The following is a 13,171-nucleotide window of genomic DNA, read 5'->3' as shown; positions in this document are numbered from 1 at the left end:
GACCAGTCCGTCACCTCAGGCTGAGTAGCAGTGAACTCAGAAGCTGGAGGGTTCCATTCACCCTGAAATTCCTCCTTGGTCACAGCTTTCTCAGCTGCCGCCTGCTCTTCCTTTTCAGTCTCTTCAGGATCTCTGTAGAAGTAGAGATCACGCATGACCTCCCATGGGTATTCACGGGAGATGGTGCCACACATGCGCAGAACTTCCCGGGCAAGTATCCACCACATCAGACCCACTGAGTGAGCTCCCTTTTTAGGATCTTACAACAGGATACATCAAGTTAGTCTGAAAACAGAAATGCCTGCGAGGTCCTAAGTGAGAAATAAAGGAGAAAAACAGAAGAAAACACAGACCATTTTAAAAATGTTTTTTCATCTCTCCTTAAAGCTTTCATACATTAAAATCATACATTTGTAGCAAGTATTACTATCAAACTCCACTCATTGGGCCAGAGACCCTTGTGGTGTTAGCGAAAAACTTGCCCCTCAGGTAGCACACTACCTACACTTGTGAGTTCATCGGCCAGTGGCCTCAACTCCAAGCTCTAACAATGTGCAGGAGATGTGCACTTTTAATAAGTATTCCAGGTACTTCAATAGCAGGTGGGCCCTGTACAACAGGTGGAGATGCTCAATACTATCAGTAATTTTTTTTTCCTAAAACCCAGATATGATCAAGTTCTTACTTGCTGAAACGCTTTTTATGTCCCTCTTTCATCTAGAATATATTGTAAAATCACTGACATGTGGCATAGAAATTTCTGCAGTTTCCAATCTGCCTTTCAAAGAACATCTCCTACCACTCTGTTCCCCCACCTCTTCTCTTTCCTGTATCCTAGCCCTTTTGGCATCACATATGCTCTTTGCTCTATACATGTCAGATGCTTTCTTTTGCCCTGACTTGGAAACTATTAAGATTTTGTTTATGTTCCATCTGCTTGCCTGCAGTGCCTTCCAAACCATTCTCCAATTAGCAAACTCCTACTCATCCTTCAAATTACAGCTCAGTTATTACTTTTTTGATGAGGCTTTCCCTGAATTGGCTGCCCACACCTCTATCCCTCCTACTACTACTCTGGCTAAATTCCTTGCACCCCTCTGTTTGCTGACATCATTCTTTTTCACATCTATTCAAAATGGCATTCAGATTATGGAAACTTCTTTTTATCCAATGTCTCTTGAGCTAGAGAGTCTATAATTGAGAGATCCTATATTATTTACTTTCTATTCCCAGGCCAGGAATTGCTTTTTACTTATTTTCACACTATTGTAGCTTCTTTCAAACATGAATGCCTCTTTCCACAGTGATAAGCAGATTAAGCGTGAAAAGAGAAGTAGTGTAAGGGGAAGCCAGTATACGTGGATATCAGCACATTGCCATGTTTTTCCAAAATTTTTTTAAATTGCCACTTCCAAATAAGTCTTTATTTTCTTTCAAGTTTCAGAAAAATTTTATCTAAACCTAGAACAATGGAAAGAATAAAATTGTGTTGGAACTTTAAAAAGTGCCAGAGTCACCACTATCTGAATCTTCTGTTCAGTACCTGTCATTATTTTCAATTCTGACAGACTTGGCACTTGAAGGGGGTTCTACAGCCTCCGGTGACATAATGTGGGAAGAAGTTAGAGATACAAAGTAACAAGGCACACACACAAAAAGTTAGCAGTCACTCTTTTTTCCTGGCTTCCTCTACCCCCCCCACCCCCAACCGTTGATCCCAGCAGACAAACTAGTATCAGAAGCCACTTATTTAAATTCATGTGAAAATCACGTTCTCTCATTAAAAACATAGTGTTTGTGAAAAGAATACTTATTAGCAAGGCCTTTCAAATCCTTATTTAGATTCCACAACTTAAAGCTCTAAAATTGATCACTGATCTTACAGCTGTCAACTTACCTTTACTTTCCAGAGTTGTGCAAGGAATGTAAGAGTCTTGTTTTCTGTTTAGAATAGGAAGAGATTGATGAGCGGGAGGATATTTGAGTGATCATTTTCTGGGGAATATTTTAAAGATACGCAAGAATAGTTCTCAAAATAGAAATTACAAAATTATTTGGCTGAAATAGATTGCAATTATGTTGTCCAACAAGGGAACTGGAAATAAGAGAAACCATTTATAACCATGGAGTAAACTAAGTGAGAAAGTGTAAGGACACTATTATTTAGTCTTTGGATTTGGAATGCTAAAGAACAGCTTCCAACTATTATCAGATTGGAAGTGGCTGGAAAGCTAAATGGGAAGCTGTGAATAATGCATTGTTTATCTCACAGAACTCAGAGATCCGAATGCTAGATAGTGAAGGAGGGAGGGTAGTGATGTGCTGTCAAGAACTTCAGGCTTGACTTCTATTACTCTTATTTATACCCACAGCATAGAACAAGGGATGCGTGCTGACCTGCAGCTATTCCTAGGGCTGGGTTTGCTCACTTCCTTAGGATGCTGAAGGTTACTTCCTAGTCTGGAAAACCAAAGTGCACTTTATGCACACGGAAATCCTGTGCCAAATCTCTTTAAAAAGTCCTGACACCACTTGGTGTAGAACTGAAGAGACTTTCTGATCTGGGGTGCGTATTAGTGTCTTTCTGCGCCAGAAAGAGTTATGCGAAGAGTTATCCCATTGAACACAGTGAAGGAATAATCCCAATTTTCCTTTGAATACAATCAACAATCTTTTCTTTTAAATGAAGGGCTCCTGTTCTTTTAATAACAAACATTTCTCTGGCATTTCAGTTTCTTTTCCATTCACTTTGCCCTATGACACTCTAGCAGGGTTTCTGGTTTCTTCGGGGGATTAACCTACAAGAGCATGTACTGCAAACAATAAAATAGCTGCTTTCCATTGTAAATAAGGAGGGGGTGTTTTTCTCTCCCCACCAGTACTCTCCACCACCGCACCATCATAACTTCGGGATTTCCTGCGCCTTTGGTGACGCCCGCGACCCCCACCCCCTTCCTCCCAAGCTCGGTGCTTCAGAGCTGTCTGCGAGGCCGCGCGCGCTGTCCTGTTCTTCTTCAGCGCTCGCTTCCGACGGCACTAGGACCCAGGGATGTCCCTGAGCGAGGTTCGAGGAAAGGCAGCCAGACTCCTCCTTATCTCCAGTGTCAAACTTGACATCAGCCTGCGAGCGGAGCATGGTAACTTCTCCAGCAATCAGAGCGCTCCCCCTCACATCAGTGGCATGCTTCATGGAGATATGCTCCTCTCACTGCCCTCTGCACCAGCAACATGGATTGTCACCTCTCCATCTTCCTCCTTCTCAGCTGCTCTGTTCTCAATTGCTTCGGGGAACTGATTCTCCAACCTTCCAATGAAGGTAAGCCAGGTACAGCGACGCGCACAGCCCTGCCCCGCGGGACTAAAAGCTCTTCCAAGCACGTTCTCACCGAAGCCTTCTCAGGTTGTCGAGGTCCCTCCGAATAAAGCAGTTTGCTCTCAGAGTAAACGAAAGAGGTGCTTTTATTTTCGACTGTCTTCTAAAACACTCTAAGAGATAATTTTGGATTGCCTAAACCTAAAATGTGTTTTAAATCTGATACCAATTCAAGCAATTATCTTGTTTGCCAATTTTAAGCAGAAAGAAAGAAAAATCCTCCAGTTTTACAACCCGGTATGTTAATTGCCAAATAGTCATGGCAGTATTTTATTTCCTAATTATGACCATGTAGTACTCTGAGAAGTTTAAAAGAATATTCTACCCTTCTCTCTAGATTTTTTAGTATGTTTAAAGGTAATGACAGGTTGTTCCAACTTAGGATCATGGCATTTATGAATGGGCTAAAGCGGAATCAGAGTTTGTTGAAGCGGAGATGTGTGTGTGTGTGTGTGTGTGTGTGTGTGTGTGTGTGTGTGTATTTATGTTGCAACTGCTGTATTGAAGTGATGTGTATCCCGCCAGGCGGTGGTTTGCTCTGTGGTACAGGTTCTAATTAGCAGCATATGCCACGTTAACATAAGTAATATTTGCAGGAATTACAATAAGCTGAGATTGGATTTTCTTTGTTTAAGGGCTTATATACGAATAGGAGAATGTATTTAATGAATAGTGAAAACTCCTGGGTAGGTGTAGTAAATAACTGAACAGCAAATTAAGAAAGAATGTTCATATGCAGCAAATGGTATTTCCTTAGTGCTGGGTTATTTATTTTCCTCCTAATGGACATTCATCCCTTTTCAATGGATTAAAGTGCAAACCTAATATTAAGGACACCAGTGTTTCCTATAAGATTTTATGCTTAATAGAGACATTGCCTTTTTCCTGTATACCTTTTATGATCTATTCCTAATGATTTGTGAATATAATCGCTAACTCTTAAGAAAAACTTTTCTGAATAATTGATTGCTTTCAAGCAACACTTACAACTTGGATTTCCTCTTAATCATTTTGAACTTATAACAAAAATATTTAGCAATTTAGCAATACTGAGAAGTTGATGTGCAAATTCTACATTATATGTTATGTCACTAACTAAAAAATATATTGGCAAGCCAGTACCGTTGTATATTGTATATATTATTTTTTAAAAACACAAGTAAAAACTCAAAACTATTTAGAAACTTTTTAATTAAATATAAAAACTGCCTCTCATATTTGGTGACCTACTTTCACTGCTAATAGAGCAGTTTAATTTCATTCTTTCCTTAGTGACTGCTTTTATCAACTTGGCAGATTTCATTAAATTTTTTGTCTTTTTTTATTGGAAATTAAAAATTCTAAAATAAAAGGATCAAGAAATTATCTTACCTTCAAGTGACTTTTTTTTTACAAATCAAATTAACATGTTTATTTGAAAGTAATGCTCAATCATTTTTTATGAATGAAAGGCAAGCCTAGTTATCTGTATAATGAGTAACATATAAGTATGTTAAAATTAGTGTTTATTCTTTTTGTTTCTTTGAAAATATTAGAGTATTGATAATAGCTAGAAAACAGTAATATTATTCCCATATTGCTATGATAAATTGTATTTCTCCAGATGGAATATTTATAAACTATTTAGATAATGGATTTTAGTGAATTAATAATGCACAGGGATATAGCGAGTCATTAATGAGAGTCATTATTTTTGTGCAAAACGTAACCTTTCAGTAAATTGCAAGAGAAGAAAAGGCCTTTTAAACTTATTGACACTTATATAAAATTAATTAATATTAATTTAATGAAATAGGAATTATCAAATGCAAATTGCTTTTAAGCCACACCTTATGTATATTTGGGCATATAATGCATATTATTATAAAGGCAGGTACACATTGACAATATGTATATTAAAAGGTGAATATATTCAGAAAGCTGACATAATTACATTTAATTTGCTTGGGCAAAAGTTTATCTATCCATTGTTTGTGGGATTATTCTTTCCAGATCACGTCCTATGGTAGTCTCCTTTCTCTTCTGAGGTCATGAAGGGAAGATTTGAAACAAAATGTAAAATGAATGATTTAACTTGGATAATATTTGAGTAAGATTTCAAATATTAATGCAATAGCTTGGGACATAGTAGTAGAGTTGAACAACATGAAAAGTGAAAAATCCAAGTATGTGCCAAGATTTCTGTGCAATTCTTCTAACAATGTTATTTGAATAAGAAGCAATGCTTATGAAAATTCATATATTGGGTAGAAGGAATAATGATAAAATGAATCTCATTAATAAAGGTTTCTAATATAAATTTTGAGAACTGAAATACAAAATACTAGGTTGTATTTAAAATATGTTAAAAATTATATTTCAATACTATAGAAAATTTACTAGAAATTTACTAGAATTTATTTTTGCAATCTATTATGAAGATAGTCATGATAGAACTAAAAGAGAACAAAAACCTAACCACTGAGTTAATTGCTAGGAAATGTGCCATTGTGTGACTTATTTTTTAAATTTGAGAATTGATCATCAAATATCAATTTTGAAATGCCATGGGTCCATGATAAGAGAAAAATACTTAGAAAAAAAGTTTAGTATGAACTTTCCTTTTATTAATCCAGTTACAGATAACTTTCTAATATGCCTTCAAGAAAATGATTCCAGATGATACTTTCTATGACTGGCCTCTTTGATGATAATTATTTATAATTTTGATGGTTATTTAAATCAAGAATTGGCCTATATACTTATATAGAAACTTTACAAAAGCTGCAGGGAACTTTATTAAAATCTTACCAGGTCTGTTTACATGACATATCAAGAAAAGACTTCCATGGGAAATCAACTACTTTTCATGACAAAATAGGATGGTTACATTATGTATTATTAGAAAAGTTTATATATTTGCTCCCTGTTGCCATCCCAGATGGATGATGATAATGTTAAATAAAAATAACTTTACAAAGCGGTTAAAACTTGATATAAAGTAAAGAATCAACTATTGTTTGTTTAATCTCTTTTAGCAGTGGATAAAGTAATCTCTTTAGACACTTTTCTACATTTGAAGCTTTCTGAGGCAGAATGCACTTCTTATTCATCAGTACATAATATACTAAATCATTCTTCTATCCAAAAGTGTTTGTAATTTAGATTAACATTTACCTATAGAGTTCTTTACACTGGAAATCAGTTTTCAAAATTAAAGTGAATAAAATTCAATCTTCATATATATACTACTTTTTCTGGGAGATTTTTATCGGAGTGGTAGGCACACTATATGAAATGTATTTCACTGAACGTAAGTCACTTAAGTACAAAAGGATACTATGTGATCGTTTAAAGCTCAAAAGTAAAACTTAGAGATGAACACTGTATGCTTCCCTTTGAATATTAGGCAAATGATGGAGACACTAAACATTTAAATAATAGATTTTTCCCTTTTTAAAAATCAGTATGACTTGGCATCATTTTCATGTATAAACACTTCCTCAAATAATAACACATTGTGGTTGAAATATTAATAGAGAACTAAGCTGTCATATCACCTTTATAGTTATTTTTTAAAGAGAGTTTACATTTGCTTTTAATAGCATTTTATCATTCCAGACTAAATAATTGAATGCATTATACATTTTTGTAATTTAATAGCTTTCTTAATGGCTCGCCCCTACTTCCCCCCAACAGTTATAACTTTGCTATTTGCCTGGAGGTAGGAGAAACCTTAATTTCACTATTTTATAACCCACAACAGTTAACACTTGACCTAGGTCATTAACAGGATTATCAGCAAATTTGTTTAAGCTTTTACTGACAACCTGAATTGCTACGATAATATTTTGATTGTGCCGGAAAGAAACTTCTTGCAACCTCTCAAAATCTATCATGAAATTAATTCATTCTGAATCTATATCTTCCTAAAGACTAATATTGATAATAATAATTCAAGTGGGGAAATGTCCACTTTGATACCCCATTCTCCTCACTCTTATGTTTTATATATCATGCCATTCTTGTCCTTGTTATAAATGAGCAATTAAAAACTCTTAAATAGTAAATATTCTTGCAATAACCATAGATTTATAAGTACAAACCAGCTTCATTGTAACTATGAACAGATTCAATTTTATACTTTCTTATTATTGGTGCTGTAGTTAATATGATTTTTCTACCCATTTTAAGATATAAAGTCAATTGAATATGTTTATAACTCAAAAGCAACTGGAACCATAAAAGGGAAACTACATATAACAAAACAACATTACCCCGTGTAAGATTATGGTGCATTTTATATAAAGTTGTCTTTCCCATGAAACACTAGTAATTGGGAGCTACAATGAAAAGTACGTAAAATGAATACAAACATTTTAAACAAAACGTTGTGTACAATCATAACTTAAAGGTATTTTTTTAACATTGTGTAGTAGATTATGGAGTTTCATGTGAAGATTTTTATTACTTGAATATAATTATGGTTTACTCTTTGCTTTTATAAACAATTTTGTAGTTTCACCTTGACTCATAAGAAACTTATTATCTTTAAAGAAAAGACATACGATTTTTTATCGTGTCTATATATTATCCACATTTTAATATTCAAATTTTGGTGTGTTCTTTAAGAGTCCTTCACTTTTAATAGTTTCTCAAAATAACTTTCTTTATGAAGATCCCTAAATGTCAAAATTGTTTCTGAAACTCTGGATTTTTTCTGAAATAAAATATATGCAATTTTTAAATATCAAATAATCAGTTACATATGCAAAGGATTTTTAGAGGCAAAACATATTTCCACAGTATATTTGATTTACTAACTTCAACACAAATGGAAATAGCAAGAACTGTTCTTGAGAGTTACATTCTCCAAGTCATAAAATCTTCAAGAAAATATTAATAAAACTTTCCACAAATCATCAAAACTCGATAAGTTCTTACAGACATTTACTTACTAGGAAATCTGTGATGTGGGTTACCTTTGATTTTAGTCATTTTCCAATGATTTTGTTTGGCATAAATACTAGATGGAAGGAGAAATATGTATTTCTTGGAAGAACACTTTTGCAAATCATTTTCTGTCAAGATCCTCAACTTTATTTTTTACACACTTGTCTTTAAAACTTTTAATAAATCTTGTTCTTTTAATTCCTGTTTGATAAAAGATTTAGAAAAATAGATGCAGGTGCCCCCTTTTTGATTCTGTTTTCAGAGATCTGGATTTTATCACCAGGGAGGGTCAGAGCAGGGCTTTTACCAAGTGCACAAGTAGCTTTCCACAGATTTTTCAAATAAAGGGGTGACTGGTGGTGTAAAACGTTCGTTATATTATTCATCCAGGTATACTGAAAACCAGGCTTTGAAATTTATTTCTAAGAAATTTGAAAACCTTAATTCTTCTGTAATGACTTTAGAAATAAAAGCATTCTTGGACGTTTATAAAATGCAAAGGATTCCAAGACACAAATCAATCTAGGCAGACACCCCTCCTGGAAATCAGGGTGTGGGCACATGTGCACCCCTTGATTTCACTCTCTGTGTCTGTTACCAGCTCCCTAAAATCAGGTAGTTCTTGGAATCTGGCAGAAGTTTTCCTCTTGGAAAAGTCTGAAAGTCAACAAGTTTTATTTTGCCTCCTACCAGCTTTCTGTGAAATTAAAAAAAAAAAGAAAAAAAGGTAGTGGATTACAAAGAGAAAAAACGTCTTTGCAAGAGAATAGAAAATAAAAAGTCGATTAGAAAGATGGAGAGGTAGAGAAATGCAAAGATTCTAAAACCAATGATAATATTTGTCTTTTGCTTAAAAGAAAAATATTTACCACGTCAAACATCTGGCTAATCAATTTTTAGTAGATCTCTAAAAACCTGCACACACACACACACATACAGACACACACACAAAAGGGTGTGTGTTTGGGGCGGGGTGCGGGTTTGGGGGGCGTTGCGTGCTTTTGTTTCTCCTCTCAAGTTTACACACTTTTGATTTTTCCCCTGAAGAAAATATTTTGTCTAGGAAAGTTTTGAGAGTGTAAGCCAAACCCCTTTGGAAGCCTGGGCGTATGCATGTGGAGGATGGATGGAATCAAAACCAGTTCAGCAGTAAAGCCTCCAACTTGGAGTGATGTTATTAAACTGCAAGCCCTGAGTGGGGAACCCCCTCCCTCTCTTCATTTTAAACCGTGTCCTGCTGTTCCAGTCAAAGCAGAGGGTGAAAATCCACATAATCCAAACCAACATGGTGAAGTCAGAATAATAGGCGAGGAATGAGGGGGAAGACAAGTGGCAGCACTGTACAAATAAACTGTTGTGAATAACCTTAGCCATGAACTGGGGTGGCCACAGGAGGTATGATGGCGCTTCTCTTCCTTCGCATCACACCTCCCACATTTGATAATGCAATACTGATTAAATTCCAAAAGTGTGCCCTGAGAAATTTTAGCACGAAACAGCTTTACGGGGAATTCCAGGGATATGGCAACTGAGGGATAAGCAGGCGCCCTCGCGGCCACCACACCCACCACCAGGGCATCTCAACCTCAAACTCTCCGCCGCCGCCGGGACCAGGCTCATAGGTGCGGCGGGAAAACGGAGTCTACCAACAATTCACTACTTTTCACTCCTCATCGGATTCAAGATGGGATCAGAAAAGCCCATCTCCGGGTCCACGTCCTCCAGCTCAGTTCAGCCCTCGGGGTTCGGTGGTTCTTTGTGCGCGAGCGTCTCCGCGTCCGGCGGCCAAAGCGCGCTGCCAGGGCGCTGCGAGCCAGCGCGGCCTCCCGCGGGCGGCGGGCGGCGGGCGGCGAGCACGCGCGGAGCCCCTGAGGCGGCCGGCTTCTTGCCGGCGGCCGGCGCCGGGCGCTCTCAGCCCGGGCGGAGGCTGGAGCCAGGGGAGCGCGAGGGCGCCAAGTTCGGCGGAAACTAGCGCCGGGCGTAGGCGGGGCGGGCGAGAGGCAAACGTGCGCCCTCTGCCTGCGACTACGGAGCTGCCGGCGCTCGAAAAGGTGGCGTCCTCCTCAGCACCTGGACTCTCTTTATCTGGGGAGAGCGCGAGCGGCTCGAACGCGCCAGGCAAGCCCCGACATTCACAACAGACTCTGACCCGAGGTCTCTGTCGCCCCCACCCTCAACTCCCCGCCTCCCCCCATAGCTGGCAGTGTTTGCAGCTTGGCGTCCATAGTTGGCGCGGTCTGCCCTCCTAAGTTCCGGTCCCGCGAGGTGACAGGTGCAGGAGAGGGACAGGGTTCTCCAGGGTTCACAGAACTCCCTGTAGAGTTGGGAAAGCGCCTCGTACCCGGCCCGCTCGGTTGGGACGAGCCTGAGACGTCCATTGTCCTGCTTGCTGCTGTGTTTCCCGACCCCTTTGCGGTTTCTTGAATTTTCAAAAGATATCTCTCTAGACGAAAATGAAGAACTTTATTTTTTTCAGTTTTCGTTAAGACCATCTACTGATGCCACCTGTTAGGTCCCTCGGGAGAGCTAAGGGGCGTGTTCTACAAACCCACTCCCCACCCCGTGCACAATCGAAAGTTGTCTGTTTTCCCCACAGCCCCATATTTGATTGGCACCATTTTTAAAATGAAAACAGGATTTTCCCTCTTCTGATTTTGGGAGTAAACCTGGAGTGGGCCAGGAAGGGTTTCTGGGAGCGGCATTACCGAGGTAGGTTAGTAGTTGGTTGATGTTGATGTTTGTGTGGTCATCAAAACTTTAGTGTTTTTCATAAAAGAATTGTTGAATCCAGGGCATTCCAAGACTAAATATGGCTTCAGTGCCATGCCCAGTAATCAGATAACAATTACACAGAGTTCCACTGGCTGGAAAGATTTTTCCCTTACATTGTCATTGAGTACGTACTGTACCTCATTTAATCTTAAAGCCGCCCTAAAGTAGGTATTATGACATCTCCCATTTTACAACTGAGGAAACTAAGTAAACTCATCGTAATAAAGTAGTAACTGAGCCTGGCCCTCTCTTGTCTGTCTTCTGATCTTAACCTCATGTTTTCTCCTGTACACAAATGCCTGTAAATTAAGGAGGTCTCCTATTCACGAAAAGCTCTAGCTTCTCAACCTCAATCCTACTGACTATACTAATGTGTCTTGTTGACTCGCAAGAAAAATCTTAGAAGTACTCAGAGTATTTGTGTGAAAAATCAGACTTCAAAGTACTTTCAAAAAAGTACTTCAAAGAGTACTTTGAATCTGCAGTGTTTACCCTCATAAGGTATGATTATCTGCATAGGTTGGGCACTCACTAAGAATTAAAGAAAATTTGATGTGGACAGAGGAATAAAAGATGTGATCTGTGATGTGTTTTCTTCATACATTCTTACCTCTGTCTTCCTTTCCTGACCCTCAGACACTCCTTTCCACACCCTGGAAAGATTATTGTCAAGAATTCCATACACAGAGATTGTGAGGCAATTATCAATATAACCTGGGTGTGATTTTTTTTAGTTTTATGTAATAAAAATGAAGTGTGAATTAACTATTGGAATTGTCATAAAGGTCAGTAATGGGTGGAAGTAGAACTTGGCCTAAAAAGTAGACTTTAATTTCTATGGAAACTTTCCCCTATTTAAAAGATAATTTATATATTACTTAAGATGAGAAAATAAATTATAAAGATTTATATCCTCTTTCATAAAAACACTTGTACACTATTTAAGTGGAGGCATTGAGAAAAGGTAGCTAAAACAGGGTTTTGAAAGGTAGCAAATTAAGTTGGGGGCAATTATATTTTTCATGTGGGTGTTTCAGCACATATGTTTTGCATTAATTACTGCAATAAATTCTGTTAACCTGGCAAAGAGCAAAAATAGCATATTGATGACATCAGGCTTTCAAATCAGAAAGCTGCTTTCAGTACCTTGCTTTCTTCTCTGCAACGTGAGAAAAAAAGTTTTCAAACGTGTTATCATTTAGGTTCCCTATGAGTTTTCTAACCACTCAAGCTATTGGCACATTTTCCATGAGCAAAAGCAAAGGCTTAGCAACAAACTTTTGTTTTCTCACTTCTGATGGATTAGAATCAACAACTGTTTTCCCTACTATTTAATGTTCTAGTTCATATATGATTTTGCAGAGCTCTCTCAAATCAAGAAAATGTAATGTGACTTCAAAGTCTCCAAACTGAGTTGCCTCTTGTTTTAAGACAAAAATTCTTGATAGATTATGCAGTGGGGACTGGAGCAAGGGGAGAAGCCTGGGTTAATTTTATTGCTGATAAGTCTATTTAATCAATATGAAAATAGTTTCATCTTGAATTTTCTGTATATTCACTAAGGGGAGGTTAATTTATCGTCTTTAAAATAATAAAGGTAGATCAATAAACTCTGCAGGTCCAGTAAAAAATAACACCCATCCCCCCTGCCCCCTCCCTTGATAAAAAATGAGACTTTAAAATTTATTTTTTGCCAGTGATAAAGTTAACTAGTTTCTAATCAATATGAAATTTAGGCATTCCCTATCTATCTCAGGATGAGTACGGGAAACAGAGAACAGCTTGTTAGTAGTTAACATATGCTTTATTTCTTGATTTTCAAAAGTAATTTAGCAATAAATAAAATTCTATAGATTTTAGAAAGGTACTTTTTTATTGCATATGATAGCAATCTTCATACTGAGAAGTTAGGCAGGGAAGCTGATTTCCAGTCGCTTCCTTGTAGATTGTCTAAATAATCCTCTGGTTAAGCAGAACAACACTCTGAGGAAAAGACTATGTGCAACACTGTGTGTGAGTGTGTGTATGTGCATGTGTGTGACCAACAGTATTGTCCCCTTATGTAACTGAACCATTCCCTTTAAATTTTCCTTT

The 13,171-nt window shown here is 37.6% G+C and overlaps 1 protein-coding gene and 1 non-coding gene across 3 annotated transcripts in view; one reads left to right on the top strand and one right to left on the bottom strand.

Annotated features, from left to right (window-relative positions):
- Positions 1-409: 409 nt before the first annotated feature.
- On the bottom strand, positions 410-559 carry LOC136122956 (small nucleolar RNA SNORA62/SNORA6 family). Its single transcript, XR_010655847.1, has one exon. It is a non-coding gene; the product is annotated as a small nucleolar RNA SNORA62/SNORA6 family (small nucleolar RNA).
- A 2,598-nt stretch (positions 560-3,157) lies between these two features.
- EPHA3 (EPH receptor A3) overlaps positions 3,158-13,171 on the top strand; it is a 359,059-nt gene continuing 349,045 nt past the window's right edge. Inside the window, exon 1 of one of the 2 annotated variants that reach the window (XM_065875995.1) lies at positions 3,158-3,316. In XM_065875995.1, coding sequence (XP_065732067.1) covers positions 3,229-3,316 — 88 coding nt within the window. In that variant the 5' untranslated portion in view covers positions 3,158-3,228. The remainder of the gene's footprint in view (positions 3,317-13,171) is intronic. The other variant, XM_065875996.1, reaches the window with a different exon arrangement.

This window comes from Phocoena phocoena, chromosome 4, assembly GCF_963924675.1.
Source record: "Phocoena phocoena chromosome 4, mPhoPho1.1, whole genome shotgun sequence".
NCBI classification, from domain to species: Eukaryota; Metazoa; Chordata; class Mammalia; order Artiodactyla; family Phocoenidae; genus Phocoena; species Phocoena phocoena.
This window is presented reverse-complemented; position numbering and strand designations above follow the sequence as displayed.